Source organism: Meleagris gallopavo, chromosome 20 (genome assembly GCF_000146605.3).
Source record: "Meleagris gallopavo isolate NT-WF06-2002-E0010 breed Aviagen turkey brand Nicholas breeding stock chromosome 20, Turkey_5.1, whole genome shotgun sequence".
Taxonomy (NCBI): domain Eukaryota; kingdom Metazoa; phylum Chordata; class Aves; order Galliformes; family Phasianidae; genus Meleagris; species Meleagris gallopavo.
The window spans coordinates 7333086-7349894 of record NC_015030.2 but is presented as its reverse complement, the minus strand read 5'-3'; the positions used below and the strand labels follow the sequence as shown (position 1 = coordinate 7349894).

Genomic DNA, 16809 nt, shown 5'->3' with positions numbered 1-16809 from the left:
GCAGGAGAAGCTGTACCGGGCGGCCGCGCAGCTGAAGCTGCTGCTGGACATCCCCGAGCGGGCGTGGAGCGCCATGGAGGCCGGGCGTTACCTGCCCGCCGCCCGCCTCTACCTGCTGTGTCGCCACCTGCACGGCCTGTTGCACCTCGACGCGCCCCGCGCCCGCTACAGCCCCGTCCTCGCCCGCTTCCCCATCCTGCTGCGCCAGGTGGCCGCCGCCAGCCACTTCAGGTGGGAGAAGGACGCGTTGTGAACCGGCAGCGGGTGCTTGGGGCCCGGAGGCCAACAGCAGCCTGAGCTGGGTTGACAGGAGGGATTGTTCCCCTCAGCTCTGCCCTGTTAGGTCCCACCTTCAGGACTGTGTCTACGTCGTTACTGTAAAGGAAAGGCTGGGGGAACTGCGGCTGTTCAGACTGGAGAAGATTCTAGAGAGACCTCATTTCAGCATCTCAGTGCTTGAGGGGAGCTTATACACAGATAGCTTATTCACAAAAGGGAGAGCAAGGGAGTTTTATGTGGGCAGTAAGCAATAGGACAAAGGAGAACGGCTTTAAACTAAATAAAAGGAGATCTAGGTTAGATGTTAGGAAGAAATTCTTTACCCACAGGGTGGCAAGGTCCTGGCACTGCTACCCAGAGCTGTGGGTATCCCATCCCTGGAGGTGCCCACAGCCAATCTGGATGGGACTCTGGACCACCTGATCTGGTGGGTGGCAGCCAGCCCACAGCAGGGATTGGAACTAGATGATCTTTAAGGTCAACTGAAGCCATTATAAGTAACAGCAGGCTTCTGCTGTGAGGAACGCAGTACTGAGTAGAGTTTCTTCTCAGAATCTCCTAACCCAACCTCTGTTTCTGTCAAACAGCGGAGCTCCTCCTTCTAGCACTTGGTTACTGTCTGGTTCCTTTCCTTGCCAGATCCACCATCTTGCAGGAGAGCAAGTCTCTGCTGAAGTGCCAGACCGTGTCAGACCAGGCAGTGGCAGAAGCCTTGTGTGCCATCATGCTTCTGGAGGATAGTTCCCCACGCCAGGCCCTCGCAGACTTCCTTCTGGCCAGGAAACTGGCAATCCAACAGCTTCTCAACCAGCCACACCATGGTCAGTACAACAGGGCTGCCTCCTTTTTAAAGTTAGGGTAACCGGCTTTGTTTCTTGTCTGTTTCGCCCTGTAGTACCCAAGCAGAAAAGTGGGTGGCTTAATCCTGCAAAGCTGAGTGGTGGGGTTTCAGCCACGTTGCACTATTGCAGTGATACAGTGGATGTCACTGGCAGCTTTTTGCCATGGTGCTGAATTAACAGAGCTCGGGGACTAAAGCCAAGCTTATCTTCAGCCAGGAAGTAGGTGATGCATGTGGCTGAGACACATGCTCTCCAGCCCATTCCTGGAAGGTTTCACTGGACCCACTGAGCATTGTCATACTTCTGTTAGAGGGGCTGCCTTCATTGAAAGGCTTTTTCTTTTTTTGCAGGTGCAGGTATAAAAGCTCAGGTCTGTTCATTGATGGAGCTGCTAACCACTACCCTGTACCAAGCTCATGCACTCTTCTACGTGATGCCTGAAGGGGTGCCACCAGATCCAGCCCTACCCTGTGGCTTACTCTTCTCCACCCTGGAGAACACTACAGGCCAGCAGCCAGCAGGTGAGCACCCAGCCAGCAGCAGCTCTGTTTACAGGCAGGAGACTGCCCCGTGCTGAGCTGATTCCCCCATCCCGTGTGCTTCTAGGGAAAGGTGGGGTTCTGGAGGACGAGGTGAAGCTGAATAGCTGGTTCAGGTACCTCCCAGAGTCTGTAGTGGAATTCCAGCCAACTCTGCGGACCCTGGCACACCCTATCAGCCAGGACTATCTCAGAGACACACTGCAGAAGTGGATTACCATGTGAGTGTGACACTCTCCTCCTTCACAGAAGGCCCCTACAAGGTCTCCTTGCTAAGGACAAAACAGTCACACACCCTTATGGAGCAAAGCTCTGCTGACTCCCTGCTCAGTATTCCTTCACCCCTGCAGTTAAGCAGCCACAACAGCAGGGTACAGTCTTATCAGGCTGTAGCACTCTGTTACAGCAAACCACACTGGTTAGGCCAGGGCTTCATAATATTTACCTAGAGCTGCTTTATGCTGCCAAAATCACCAGCAAACAAACAAAGAAAGCAAATCAAAACAAAATCTCTTACCTTTCTTTTTTGGCTCTTGGTCCAGCACCTCCTTCCTCTTCACTGCCCTTCTCCAGACTGTGAGTGCAGACAGAGCCCCTTTATAGAGCATTCAGCCCCCTCCCCAGCTCCCAGTTCCCACCATGTGGATGGGGACAGCTCTTACAGCCCCTTAGCAGCCTCGTTACTCATATATTGTTGTCAGTCTTGTGTGATTAACCCATAGAGCTGCTGCTGGGCTGGCCAGCTGGTCCCTAGCATCAGCTGTAGCCCCCTGTGGTGCGCTTATTGGCCATGAGATGTTTCCCCCTGCTTGCCAGGCTCATAATGTGGGTAGTTAGCATAGTGGAGGTGTTCCTAGGGTGCACCTGGGTTTCCAGTGCAGGGCACGTGGCTTCCTTGCTGGGATTTAGGGTGCAGCTGCCTCACTGAGAGCCAGAGGTACCTTGAGCCCTGCAGGTGCCTTTGCAGGTAGTTTCTTACTGACAGATAAAGAATCCCCCCCACCTTGATGTAACGTGTTTTCTGCTGGGTTCTCCGGGGTTGTTTCTGAGCAAGTCTGAAGTAAAACTCCACCTTCAGGTGCAGTGAGGATATCAGGGCTGGGGTCAGCAACCTACTGGTCTACGTGAAGAGCCTGAAAGGCCTCGCAGGGATTCGTGATGCAGTGTGGGAGCTGCTCACAAGTGAGTCCGTAAGCCAGAACTGGGATGTGTTGTGCCGTCGCCTTTTGGACAAGCCTGCTTCCTTTTGGGAGGACCTGCTGCGGCAGCTCTTCCTGGACAGGCTGGAGGTGAGCACTCTGCTGCAGCTTTGCTCTGTTCCCCATTTTGTTGTCTCCAGCATGCCACCGGTGCCCGTTAGCAGCATTAAGTGCATATCTTAAGTGCTGTGTTACAGGAAGCACCTGTAAAAGCTGCTTTTTTCCTCACTTTCTAGATACTGACTAAAGAAGGGTTTGAATCCATCTCAAGCAGCTCCAAACAGCTTCTCATCTTAGCCCTGCAGGAACTTGAGGCTAAATCCAACACCTCTGCCTTGAGCAAGCACGTCCAGTTTGAACACAATGTGGCCCAGTTCCTGTGGTCAGAGAGCTCCAGCGATCTGCCTTCAGATGCTGCTTGGGTCAACGTGGCAAACCGCAGCCAGTTTACCAAGAGCGGCCTGTCCATGAAGGCCCAGGCGCTCACGCCATGCGTGCAGAGCTTCTGCTCAGCTCTGGACTTGAAGCTGAAAGCCAGGTTGGATGACCTCCTGTCTTACCTTCCTGCAGAGTCTTCAGCCACCAAGGAGCTCGCTCCCACCCCGCAGCCTCTCTCAGCCTTCGACCGCTATGCTGACACCGGCATGGTGGAAGGGCAGCTCCGTGACCACTGCGTTGCCTGCATCCACCACGTGCTGGGCTGTGTGCGTGAAGAGCTCCAGGGTGCACAGGCGGATGCTTCCAGTGATACCAGGCTCCATGCTGTACTCTTCATGGCCAGGCTCTGCCAGTCCCTGAGTGAGCTTTGTCCTCACCTCAAGCAGTGTATCCTGGGCCGGTCAGGCAGTGTGGAGACGGCACTGAAGGAAACCCGCTCCACAAAGAAGTTGGGGAAGGGGAAAGTCCAAGAAGTGAATCCTGTGCAAGCCAAGTGGCAGGAGGTGAAGGCAGAACTCCTGCAGCAAAGCCTGGCTGCTTACCAGATCTGGAGCTCTGCTGTCACTAAAGTAAGGAGCTGCTTCTCTCATCACAGCTGCTTTCTGTGGGGTTTTAGGAGGAAGTTTTTCACACAGAGGAGGTTGTGGATGCCACATCACTGGAGGCATTCAAGGCCAGGCTGGATGTGGCTCTGGGCAGCCTGGTCTGGTGGCTGGTGACACAGCAGGGGGGTTGAAACTCGATGATCATTGTGGTCCTTTTCAACCCAGACCATTCTATAATTCTATGATTCACTGGCTCAGCTCCCAGTGATTGGTGCTGCTGCTGCTCCCTCGCTGACAGAGATGGCACCTGGTGGGATGCGTCACTTGAGAGGCTTGGGGGGTGAGGGAGGATAGCCTCTCTGTAGAAGGCTGCCTGTCCATGTTTACTCTCCCCAGAGTCTTGTTACTCAGTGCTTTTGTGTTTTGCACTCTAGGCTCTAGTTCAGTGCTTTACTCAAACATTGCTGCTAGACACAGCTGGTTCTGTCTTGGCCACAGCCACCAACTGGGATGAGATTGAAATTCAGGAGGAGGCTGAGTCTGGAAACAGCATAACATCAAAAATCCGTCTGCCTATGCAGGTATGAGAAAGATCCTCTTGATAAATGCAGAGAAATAATCTGATGGGAGGAGAAAATGTTTGATGTTTTCCAAAACCACTGCTTTATCAAAGGTTGCTAACCTACCATGCAGTTTGCCCGGCGCTTTGAGCACAGGGCAGACACTCTCTGATGCTGTTATTTGTTCTTTGAGACACTCACCTCTTAAGGACAGAGGTCAAAGGAAGGAAAATAGGTAGTTGCTGTTATGTATTCAAATGAATAAGATTGGCCTCAGTCCTTTAAAGTTGAGCCAAATAAGGATGTATGCCTGGTTTATACATAGAAGCCCACTGAAGAGACTTCACAGAAACTGATTGCTCTGAAGGACAGGTCTGCTGTAACCAAAAGCAGATTACAAACCTGTGAAATTCAGATTCAAGCCCTTCTATGGGGGCAGGTAGATCTTTGTAGCAGCAACCTTGTTGCTGAGGGTGCAGGGAGCTCAGAAGAACGATGTTATGCTGCTGACAAAGCTAACACAGCTTACAGACCCCATGAAAATAACACTGTTTTCTTAAACAGCCATCCTGGTACGTCCAGTGCCTCCTCTTCAGCCTGTGCCAAGAGGTGAACCGAGTCGGCGGTCACACTCTGCCAAAGGTCACCTTGCAGGAGCTGCTGAAGGCCTGCATGGCAGAAGTGCTTGCTGCCTATGAGAAGCTCATGGAGGAGAAGCAGGACAAGGTACATGAGTAGGATCAGGCCTGGTTCCAGTTTGCATGAGATGTGGGGATCACTGGGCAGTATCTGTGCTCTGGTCTCTTGGAAAAGGAATACCCACTCGGGAGAGCTAAAGGGGTGAGTGCACTCTGCCTCTCCCAAAATGAGGCAGAAAGGGATCTGACAGCAGCCTGTGTGCTCAGAGGGGTTTGGTTGTGCTGGTTGTTTTTTGGGGGGCTGATATTTTCAGTGTCAGTGAAGAGCCCTTTTCCTATTTGCAGAAAGCAGGCACTTTCCCCATGACACAGAACAGAGCTCTGCAGCTACTCTACGATCTGCGGTACCTGAATATCATCTTGACAGCGAAAAGTGAGGAGGCAAAAACCAGCAGGATCAGGCATGACTCCAGGTGCAGCGTAATTCTGAGTGCTAGAGACTTACAACATGTTGTGGGGCCCCAAAGCTGTTTAAACTTGCAGCCTTGCTGTCTGCCAGAACACCCACAGGAGTGGTGCCTGGGCCACGCAGGGCAGTGCAACCTCTGTGCACAGTCACAGGAACTGGTTTCTTACAGCGAGTCACTGCTTATCCTCAGCATGTAGGAGTGGGATTGTGCAACTGACAGTTCAGACAGCAGCCTTGTCCCCTCTGCTTTGTATACACAGTGCATCCACGTGGTGGCAGGCACACCTTCAGAGGATGTTCCTAAAGAGAACAGTTATAAGCTCCCACCTGAGTTCCAGCCTTGAACTACACTGGGGAGAAACAAAGCAGGTATTACAGCAGTACCTGTAAGAGCTGAAATCATTCAGCTGATTTTTTTCTTAGCAGTTCACATTTTGTTCAGTCGCTTCTGCAGGTCGAGTCCCTGGCAGTTCCAGAGCACTCAGTGAAACCATCCCATGGACAGCAGCAGCCATCTTTGCTCACTAGGATGTAAATGCTGACAGGCTTCCTCTGCTCTGCTTGTAGAATTGAGAAGGTGACTGACTTCCTGGAGGGACACATCGATCCATTTGACTTGGATGTTTTTACACCACACCTAAACAGCAGCCTTCATCGCCTGGTTCAGCGAACCTCTGTAAGTGCATGAAAAGGAATGCATCCTCAGGAAGGAGTGCTAAAAAAATAATTTGAAGGGTAGTTTTATAAATTGCTTAATGTCCAGAGAGAACTACTGGCACTTGGTCGGGAATGGGAAGGGTATTTAATACCAGGTGACAACAAGAGGAGCTTGCTGAGCTGGCTGTATGGCACATAATCATGCATGGAGTTGGCAGAACTTTATCTAACAGGATTTGCTGAAGCCTGTGCAATGTTAATTGGGTTAAGTAGTGCTGAAACAGCCCTAGAACTCAACTATAGTAACAGCAAGCAGCACCAATTAAGAGTTACAAGGAGAGAAGAAAGACAATTTATAGTCTCTTTAAACCAACCACAAGTACCATGCAAAGCTATGCTGGTAGGCTCAGCAGCAGCATGTTGTCTGGTCAGCTCTGCAGATGCCCTCCTTGCAAACGGCTCTTTCATACCTTGTAGGTTCTCTTTGGCTTGCTGACTGGGACAGAGAACCAGTACACAAGCAGGAGTGGTGCTCTTGGCTCCCAGGAGCTCCATAATATCTTGCCCTTAGCATCCAGCCAGATCAGGTAAGTTACCCAGCTCTTCTGTTTCCTGAAGAGACGTAAGAATGAATAGGCCTAGCACTGCTGTTTCCTACAACCAACTGCATTTCTTTTTTCCATATCTTAAGGTTTGGACTTCTGCCACTCAGTATGTCAAGTTCACGAAAGGCTAAGCCTGCTACCAGGAACACAGAAAGAGTTCAGGTTGGTGAAACAGAGCCATATTAACTTCATGCCAGTGCTCATTCTCCCACCAACAGTAGAGCTTGCTGGGAAAGAAGAAAGTAGCCAAACAGTTAATATTTAACCTGATTTTTATTTTCTGTAAAATGAGAGAACCATTACGGCAACACAGCATGAGATGGGTTGGATTTCCCCTCGACCCTCAAAAGAAACCTGATGGCCCTGGGATATTTCTGGGGCCCGCTTGCTGTATGGTAAAAAATTAGCAATATCCATCATGAAAATGCAGTGAAGCTTTGCACAGATCAGGTTTTGAGATCAATGCATAAAAGGGTTTCATTTAAGTATGGCTGCAAGAAATGTTAAAGGATATTATCTAATTATTTCAACTCCCTTCCAGTGCGATGCTGACCTTTAACTCCTGATGAAGTTGGCCTGGGTATTTCAGCCTGTGTGAACCGAGTGGCTTGCTTCTCTTGCAAAGGCTCTGCCTCGTCTTGTTGCTGTTTTACTAGCAGACAAACGTTATGCTGCCACGTTTCCTCCAGTTTAAAACATTTGCTTAGGTGGAGCTCCCTGTGCTGAGGATTGAAAGAGCCAAAGGATACCTTACTGCTACAGGAAGCAGGAGTTAGTGATCCATTTTCTTCAGCTGGGATGGAAGAATAAAGAGCTGGCTTTATCAAAGCAGAGCGTTACTTGAGATGTTGGCATTTACTCTGCAATTCTTGTTCTCTATCATTTAGAAGTACTAAAAGACAGATACAGTATCAGGGTTATTTAAAAAGCCCAAACCTTAACAGTAAATGTATTCTTTACCTCTTTCACCTCAGCTGTAGTAGCATGTAGAAGTGTGCAGTGATGTTTGCCTTGCTTCCACCACTCCCCTGCTAAGGGGGCAGCAATGGCTATGGAGTACATGGACATTCTGCATTCACTCCACTCTGCAGAATCACTTGTTCCTTTTATCATAGAACAGTTCTAGAGAGGTTAAAGTTGGCAATTACTCAAGAGCAGCTTTCTACAAAAGCAACAGCTGTACTTCTACTTTTGTTGCCCCATTGTTCTGAGCAACAACAGCCTTTTCCTTACTGCAGAATTACTGTGTTTGAGCACTGAATGACTTCTGTATAGTTGCTAACACGAAGAAGCTGTGCATCCACCTCTCAGAACAACCTTTGGCTGCTTGTCATTGCAAAGCCAGTTAGGTTGTCTGGAAACAGCTCTTCTGCTGTAGTCTGTGCCCCCTTGCAGCTACTGTAGATGAAGGATTGGTCAAAGGTATGCTGTAATCATTCCTGACTCTCTTGTATTTAAAAACAGGTTCCACCTCCTGCGTTCACAAGAGCAGAAGACGACGAGGCCTTGCGCCCTGGCTCCTTGTTCAGGCAACTTGTAACTGAGGAGGAAGACACAGCTGCATCTTCTCTCTTCAAGCTGGGATGGCTTTCTGGCATGACCAAGTGATTCAATAAAAGAGTTTGGCTCCGCATTTGTCTTCGCTGCAAACGCTCTCCCTGCAGCAGGGACTGGTGTTGTCAGGAGAGAAGTACTTTCCATCCTCAGCCAGATGGTAGCATGCCACTTAAACCAGGAACAGGTCAGGACAGTCCTTGCACTCTGGCTGCTGAACCAGAGCTCTAGCTACTCTTTTACTTCCTATTCCTTCGGAGTTGTTAACCTTAAAGTCAAGTTAAAGAAATAAAACTACACGATGTAACAGAAAACAAAACATTTCACAGCTAGAAATTGGTATTAGAGCAATGCAAGATTCCTCTTTCCTTCAAAAGCTCCTCCCCAGGCTACTCTATGCTTTCCTCAGCAGATACCATGTGTCTGTTCACTAAATGAAACCAGCAGGCATCTGGTATTTTGGCTACAGCTGCCTAAGCTTTCCTGGTTCTAGTTTCACAATTTATTTTCAATACTGCAACAGTAAAGATAAAGCAGACAGCGCTCATCACACCCCAAACCTGGTGGAGAGCTTGCAGCTATAGCAGTCCTACAGCATTCCTGTGACAGCATTTACTTTTACTGCCTTATTACCACTAAATGCTCAAAAAATTATTTTCCCAAATACATTTTTACTGGTTTATTGAAATAAAAAAAAAAGACTTATAAAACTGAAGATGAACGCTGGAAAGAATTTTACACAGAGCAACAAATTGCTAACAGATTAGGCAGTCAATTGGAATTGGACGTTATGCAATCCTATATCACAGATGTGGATTCCTCAGTCTCCTTTTGACACGTACTTTAAAACCACCCCAAAAAGAATCCTATAAAAATTGCTTCAAAGCCCCTTTTGCATTGCAATAGTGCAGCAAACCACAAGTAAACAATTTCCTGTTAACCTGTTATTTCATTTCAAATATAGACTGAAAAGGCAACAGGCGTTTTGTGCAATTTCATTTTAACAAACTAAGTTGAAATATCCAATCTACACAGTGCTGTCCCTTCACAGAAGGCAAGGAACTGCTGGTTCATCATGTAGGAGGGCGTCCCCGGCTCTGTAAGCTGTGGAAGTGTGCCTCCTTCAGGATCTGGTTGATGTGGAAGTAAGGACCTTGACTTAGTGCAGACTGCTCATGGAAGGACTGAGAGGAGACAGGACTGGATCCCGTAACTATGGGGTTCAGGCTGGGTTCTGGGCCGCTCGCTCTGTCAGGGCTGTTGATGCTACTGCTACTACAGCTGCTGCTGCTGCTGCCGCTATCGCTGCTGGAGGACTGAGACAAAGAGAATGTTAACAGCAAAACGACACATTTCGCTCTCCTGTCCACAACGAAACGCCTCAGTTAAGCAAGCAGTCTTTACAGTAAGTCCCTCCCTTCCAGATTTTTAGGCTCATATTCAGCCTGATGGACAAAAGAAATCGACCAAGTGCTTTCTTGGCATTCATAGCTGCAGTTATTGCCAACACATGAAAAGCATCACAGAGCTGAAGGCATGAGCAAGCTTTCACCCAGAGTTTCACTGACCTCCAGTTCAAACCTCGTGCTTTAAGCCCATCAGCTCTGCCCCCATGACCCACATTTTAGCACTAGTGAAGTTTGCTGAATTCATCCGAGAACTGGAAAATAAAGAACGTCCCTACAAAGCCACACGTGTCAGTAAAGGCAGGCAGGGCATGGGGAAAAAGCTGTACCATCCTCACATGAATCACTTCTGGTTCAGCAGACGTTTTAGGTAAGCACCATGCAAAGCATTTTTCTAGAAGTCAGGTTTTTTTTTTTCTAAAACGTGATCTGAAGCATCCAAAGCAACAGACTGGTAAAGGCAACACGACACCCACTGTAGGTCTTTGAACACCTCAACATGCACACAGCTCTTCTTCTCCCAGTGCAGTGCTGGCACCGCAGTGGTAGCTGTCAGTTTTCCGTAACAATTTACTTGACACAGCAGTGAAAGAATGACAGCCATCTAAGCACCTCCACACACAGAGAAGAGAGAGAACTTAAGATTGAGCTCACATGGAGGACAAGGTTCGTTTGCCAGCATTTGGAATAAACACACTTCATTCATGGTAATAACTGCAAGAGCATTAGCCATCATTGTCAGCGTTTCAAAGACATAAAACTGTTTGGTTTGTACCATTTTAGGGGCTGCTAATGAAGGGCCTCCATTAGCTACAGCTGAAATACTTGAAAGCCAGGCTGGATGTGGCTCTGGGCAGCCTGGTCTGGTGGTTGGTGACCCTGCACATAGCAGGGGGTTGAAACCAGATGATAATTATGGCCTTTTTCAAGCCAGGCCATTCTATGATACGCTGTTCAGGACAACGCCGCAAAGATTTAGGTGCTTAAGAATCAGCAAGTGACATTACTTTGCCATCCTGCAAGAAGGAAATTCAAACAAGCAGCCACCATAAATGGCAGCAGCTAAAAAAAAACATTTTGGTAGGCATTAAGTTAAAACCACAGAAGTCAGAGCTTGGCAGCGACAGCAGAGGAAGACAAATTTAAGGAAATCAACTGCAATTTAACAGTTGGCACCACATCCAGAAAGTCTCACTTAAGGGTAAATCTAAGAACAGTGCAAACTGCATCTGTGAGAGGCTTGGGAAGGCATGTACAAATTGGGGATGGATCACGATGCCAGCTGGAAGCACCATGGCACTGATTCCACAAGCGATCGTCACGATTCAACCGTGTAAGTCTCCTTGTTTTGCTAAGCACTAAAAACGCTTCTGTGCTTCAGTTCTGTTAGAGTACATCAAGCAAGACAATGGTAGTGAGGCTACACCCGTGCTGGTGTGTTAGGTTCAGCTAGCAAGGAGAAAACAATAAAAAAAAATACATGAAGTCATTCTTAAGGAAGCAGCAGATGTAACTACATGAGCAACCCACTCCTCTTTCTACTGCTACTGACACTCGAGAGGGAGACAACACCAGAAGGACAGAGAGGAGCAGCGAAATGGCACCTGCTGGGCCATCTCATTTTGCATAGAAGCACAAATACTGGAATGCAGTGCTGTTATGCTGAACAAGTCACAGCAGCCTTGGAGAGAAACCCACCGCACAGGACACTTTGTTTCCTTTTAGTCTGTGTTCCTTACTGTTTTTCGTTACAGCCACCTTCTGAAAATCAAGGCAAAAGTCAGAATGAGAACCTAGCATCACTTACTGCCCAAGTTTTGTATCTCATCAGAACAAAAACATTCTAGAGCTGTTAGTAAGGATTATTTTTACACATTACTAATTTTATTTTTAAAGCATAGACTGTGTCCTGGGACGTGCTTCCTACATCTAAGGCTGTTGGCAGCTCTGATTTGTCAGACTCTTTATTTCCATTTCTCTAATGCAAAAATTCACTAGCACGAAGCCCCCTTATAGCCCAAATCATGTCATGGACCTACCATTTCCCCAGGCTGTGGTGCACATTCTGTTACGCATTTGGACTACAATTAGACAAAAAAAGAATCCTTAAAGTCATCATGGCAGCAATGACAGGCATCTACACAATGAAACAAAGGTTTAAGCAAAAGGGCAGAAGAAAGCCCTGTGAGGGTTTACGAGCACCTGAAGCATCAAAAGGGCATCTCCATGGCTTACCCAACTCATCAGCCCCCCTTAGCATAACAGAAATTTCATCTGGACATTTGCTTGGAAACTATCTGCATCGATCTGCTGATCTATGATGTTGTGTCTCAATCACTAATAGCAAAAACTCGAGAGCAGCATGATCTAAGCTGAATTTAACAAAGAATTAATCTGGTTTCCATTAGAATTTAGACCAGCCCTTCTTCACCATGGGAGTATCTGTAGAGTGGCATAGCTGCAATGCTACAGAAAAACTTGAAGCAACTGCTGCCTTGTGTCAGCAAACTCCAACAGTAATATCTGAGGAATCCTATCATCATCAGGCTAACAGAAAGGAATCCTAAGAAATTGGGTTCAGGTAGGAAGAGAGTTGCTGGAACACTGCAGGCTCTCTTCCTTCCAAGGGAAAAAAATGAGAGCAAAGGGCTTTCCCCAGTGATTCCCAGGCTGCAGATCACAGTGCTACATTCCCCTGATTGCCCACATAACAGCTCCTCAGCAGATTCACTGCAGCTCTGCCTAACCTGACAGGCTAGTCGAAACAGCAGAGCTTTGCTAAAGTAATCAGCAGGTATCTGTGTAGACAAGAAAGCTAACCTGCTGGTAAATGGAGAAAATAGAGGACAGGATGAACAGGAAACAAAGTGCAGTGGCAAATGCTCTGCTTTGCTAACATCCACCATGGCTGCAGGTATGTTTATGGACTGAACTGCAAAGCAGAAGTTTCCCACAGTTGTCACCCAGGAGTGCAGGAGTGGTTTGTTCTGATAACAAATCATTACAACAATTTGCCAAGAGGCAGCACTGATGGCTGCTGAAGAACATCTCAGTTTCCCACCTGCGTAGGTCAGCTCAAGTTAAAAATGCTGCCTACCCCAGATGAAAACAGCAATCCCCTTTCCCATTACACACAGCTCATAGGAGTGGTGTGACTGAAAGCAAGGACTGAGTGATGCCATCGAATTACCCACGCATGAACAGCCACTAAAAAACCTCCCTTCATCTAATACTTGGCTATCAGCTACAGAGAACGAGACAAAACACAGAAAGGTCTGCTATGAGCCAGGCTCTATTTGAGGACTATGGCCACCTGGTTTTTGTACCGAGGTTATGTTCAAGTCAATCACTCTGTGAGAAGGAAAGCCAACTTTGAAATGAAAGGAGGCGAAAGGAATCAGAGCTCTGCTTTTTGTCTCACGTTGGCTAGATGTGTGTGCCCTCAGATGGAAACACACTGTCCTTCCTATTCCTCTCCTACAGCTGCTGGGGGCTTCGAATCAGCCAGAGCTCTCCTTGCAGATGACATATCAGAAAGCTAAGTACAAGCATTATGAAGTGGCAACAGTTTCAAAGTGACACCAATCGGAAGCACTTGCACACTGCAAGCACCAGAATGTCTCCACTTAGTACAAGAAGTCCTCAAAGAAACACTGAATACTGATTTAATCTCACAGCTTTGATCTCTGAGCATGCTCAGTTCAGTGAGTCAACATTACAAGAAAACAAGCAGGGGAAAAAAAAAAAGAAAAAAAAGAGCTCTGTTCATCTGTAAAAAACATTGTGAATTTTGTTCCCTTGAGAAAGGGAACATTGATTTCTGTAAAACTGTGCCCAGCACACACATTCCTCCATTCCAGCATTCCAGGAAGATCTCCTTGCCTGCACATCAGGGTTTAATGTGTTAAAGCATACTTCTGCAACGCAAGTGCATGCATGAAGCAGGAATCTTAATGTTAGCTTCAGCAACTGAACTCTGCTCTGACTTTGCCAGCAGCGGGGCGGGCAGCTCATATCCATGCTGTTCACTCACAGGCACCCCAAACAAAACAGCAGTTAAGGACAGAGGTAAGGGCATCTGCTCCCATGTGTCTGCTACCAGGCTGTTCCCGTTGCTGTGTTTTAGTGGCTTCGCCCAGCCAAACATCAAGTGCTCATAGGACAAGCAAAGGTGCTTCTGCCACTCACCATGAAGGTTTTTCCTGATATTCTCAATTTCATTACTCCCATTTCAATCCCTTGTTCCACACTAAATTCTTCCTCCTCCCGCCACAAAGCTTGTTTAGCCATTAACTACTCTACACACGAAGAGGTGTTTCACCTGTTGGACAAGTGATTCTGCGTCAGGTGGCAGGCAGCTATCAATGCTTCTACCCATTATACCCAAAAAGCAAAACCAACTCCAACCCAGCAAGTCTTACTTTTGGCAAAAACACCACAGATAACAGCAACATCTCCCACCAGAGCAACGTCCCTTGTGACAGACATCTCAGCTGTGCAATCCCAGTATCACAGCAGCCACTGGTAAAACTGTGCTGGCTAAAAGAAAGCCTCCCTCACAGAAGTTATGGTGGGATAGAGAGGTTGATATCATTTTAAATTTAAGTATGCATTTGAAGGCATTGCTACGTGATAAAAGATAAGCTGCTCAGGTACAGAGCACACCACATGTCGTGCAAAGCATATCTAGTAGTTCAATATAACAATATCTTGTGATTACTTATTAAGGTCAGTCTTCAGAGAGAGGGGGCTCCATTAAAAAAAAAAGACTTTAAAATCTTAAAAGAAATCCATTTCGTAACTTCCAGGGACACAAACTAACAGGCATCCTCTGCAGTGCACGCTATTCTCCATTAATGCTTTGGGATAAAACTACATTGCTAATGAGAAATGCACACAGTGAACCTGCAGATGATTAATACAGGCAACAATTCAGGAAGTCTGGTGGCAGTGTGAAAATCAGCATCTTTTTAATTATAATTTTTTTAAATCTCAGATGCTAGCAAGTGACACCATGCTAGAACACCTGCTGTGTGAGGGATGAGACCACAGCAGACAGAAGCCTTCTGTCAAACATAAAACTTCTCACTAGAAAACATGCTGATATCCAAACTGCATTTTACAGATCTGAGACTCTGATACATAACAGAGTTTGTGTCGTACACAAAGGAAAAACAGGCCTTCATCAACAACTCCCTATGAATACAATTTCATCAAATAATCCAACTATTCAACTGAGCATTAAAGGAAACTAAATCTGTCCAAGAAGGCTCTCACCTCAGTGTCCCAAGAGTCCTGAAGGACAGTATTCCTGGTACTACGTTTGGTCTGTGGAATATGACTGTCATCTTCATTGCCATTGCGCCTCCTCTTCCTGAAGAAAGTTCAGGGAGAAAGAAGAGAAAAAGGATTATCAGCTTACTGTTGTACTGCTGGTTTGGGCCTTCAGAGAAAAAAAAAAAACCAACAGGAAAACTCATTAAATTAATGACAGACACATCTAAACCTCTGATGTGTTGTGGACATCATTTTCTCTTTTTAGCTGTTCTCTATGGAGAAAATCCTCCCCCTCACCAATTAGTCAGGTCGATGTTTCATATCAGTTTAAGGGTCAAGGACTCACACTGGCCATTAAAATCGGTGTTAAGCATCTCTCTAAATAAGTTTCTTTGACAACTCTCAGCCTTGTAACTGCTCTCAGTGTTCAGGCCCATCTATAAATAAGCCCGGGACTCTGGAAAACATCTGACAGGCTGAAAAGAGCAGCTGGAAAAAGCAGTGACCACACTTTCAATAAACACTCGGTTACTTTCATCTTGTTTACATGAGTCTACAATTGGAACCTGTGACGACTTTCTTCAGTCTCCCAACTCAGCATCTGAAATCAAATCATGTTCATGAACCACATTTATTTATTGCACTCTAAAAGAAAGGTTTGCTTGCTGTTAAGGTGGAAAGCACATCCTAGAAGACAAATCCTTCCCCTGTTCGGATCTCTTTGCCATCCTCTTATGACATCAGTGCTGCTCCATAGCAGCTTAGCAATAACAGCAGCTTAGAATCCCTGTGAACCGCTTTCTCTCAGTGTCAGCAAAACCTGGCTGTTAACGTCAGGCAATTTTTCCCCACTATAGAAACACAGTCGGTCTACCAGACCCTCAGTATGCTGAGCGTTATACAAACGCTGGGAGAAAACCACTTTGATAACTGAGGATTAACACGCATAAACACACACAAATGAGTCAAAACAGACTCAGGCAAGATATTTATAACTGAATCTTTCTGGCTGAAAAGCTGCAGCAGCCTCAGCCCACGTCCGCAGCCCAGAAGCTGCCTCCTGCCTCTCCCTCCCTCGGGATGGCCACAGCGCGGCTGCCTGACGCCCACCTCAGCATCCCATGCTGTCACACCGCCCCACCGAGCAGAACCAGGCCCCGCCCCGCCGCAAACACACTGTGTCCCCACACAACCACCCCCACTCTGCCATTCCACCCCCTGCCCAGCTCCCTCCCCTCACCCCCAGCTTCCTGCTGAGGCCTCAATCCCCCCCAACACCCCCACACGGACAATTGCCGCCCCAGCACGCAGCGCAGCCCCCAGCCAGGCCATCCTCACCGACCCCAACGCTCCCCTTCGCTCCCACAGCCGTTCCGCGCCATCCTCCCTCCACCCCCCCACAAACCCGCGTTGCCAGCAGGCCGAGACCCTCTCAGGCCCGCCTCCGCCTCAGGCCGCGCTCCCTTTCCCCTTCCTCCTCGCTCACGCCGCGCTCCCACCTCTGCCTGGCCCCCCGCTCGCTGGGCAGCGGCTGCCGGCAGCTCATGGCGGGCACAGCCCGACGGCCGCGGTGCGCTCCGACGCCGCTGAGGAGATCCGGCACCGCTCGACTCCCACCGCCGCTTCCGGCGTCTCCACCTCCCGCACATGCGCGCCGCCCGCCTTAACCCCGCCTTTATCCTTATGCGCATGCGCGACGCTCGCTTTAGCCCCGCCCCATCGCTGCCCGCATGCGCGCTTCGCACCCCCCGAGGCCCCCTTCGCTGAGGGGCGTCCGTCGCGTCGCCTGACGGAAAAGCGG

General features: G+C 48.1%; 2 protein-coding genes across 6 annotated transcripts in view; one reads left to right on the top strand and one right to left on the bottom strand.

Annotated features, from left to right (window-relative positions):
* Positions 1 to 9024, top strand: part of COG1 (component of oligomeric golgi complex 1) — a 9322-nt gene extending 298 nt beyond the window's left edge. The window contains exons 2-14 of the mRNA XM_010721507.2: positions 5 to 231; positions 919 to 1100; positions 1472 to 1642; positions 1728 to 1881; positions 2739 to 2949; positions 3096 to 3866; positions 4277 to 4423; positions 4967 to 5128; positions 5386 to 5513; positions 6077 to 6185; positions 6644 to 6753; positions 6858 to 6933; positions 8236 to 9024. Of these exons, the coding sequence (XP_010719809.1) occupies positions 5 to 231; positions 919 to 1100; positions 1472 to 1642; positions 1728 to 1881; positions 2739 to 2949; positions 3096 to 3866; positions 4277 to 4423; positions 4967 to 5128; positions 5386 to 5513; positions 6077 to 6185; positions 6644 to 6753; positions 6858 to 6933; positions 8236 to 8379 (2592 nt within the window). The 3' untranslated portion in view covers positions 8380 to 9024. The remainder of the gene's footprint in view (positions 1 to 4; positions 232 to 918; positions 1101 to 1471; positions 1643 to 1727; positions 1882 to 2738; positions 2950 to 3095; positions 3867 to 4276; positions 4424 to 4966; positions 5129 to 5385; positions 5514 to 6076; positions 6186 to 6643; positions 6754 to 6857; positions 6934 to 8235) is intronic.
* FAM104A (family with sequence similarity 104 member A) lies at positions 7026 to 16690 on the bottom strand. 5 transcript variants are annotated; one of them, XM_019621719.2, is made up of 5 exons: positions 16508 to 16690; positions 15009 to 15105; positions 11771 to 11812; positions 11430 to 11492; positions 7026 to 9641 (listed from the first exon to the last, which is right to left on the bottom strand). In XM_019621719.2, exons 1-5 carry the CDS (start codon positions 16552 to 16554, stop codon positions 9399 to 9401), a joined length of 492 nt encoding a protein of 163 aa, XP_019477264.1. In that variant the 5' UTR covers positions 16555 to 16690; the 3' UTR covers positions 7026 to 9398. The 5 variants fall into 5 exon arrangements, with proteins under 5 accessions (XP_019477264.1, XP_019477266.1, XP_003211562.1 ...); XM_019621721.2 differs by lacking the exon at positions 11430 to 11492 and having other exon boundaries at positions 16508 to 16689; XM_003211514.4 differs by lacking the exon at positions 11771 to 11812 and having other exon boundaries at positions 16508 to 16689.
* Positions 16691 to 16809: the final 119 nt, after the last annotated feature.

Excerpts from the sequence above, each read along its gene's own strand:
- FAM104A (XM_019621719.2), bottom strand. The coding sequence starts at position 16,554 with ATGAGCTGCCGGCAGCCGCTGCCCAGCGAGCGGGGGGCCAGGCAGAG. Across the intron at positions 11,493-11,770 it reads CACCACAGCCTGGGGAAATG|AAGGTGGCTGTAACGAAAAA; the intron begins GTAGGTCCATGA and ends CTTGATTTTCAG. Across the intron at positions 9,642-11,429 it reads GAAACAAAGTGTCCTGTGCG|TCCTCCAGCAGCGATAGCGG; the intron begins GTGGGTTTCTCT and ends TCTTTGTCTCAG.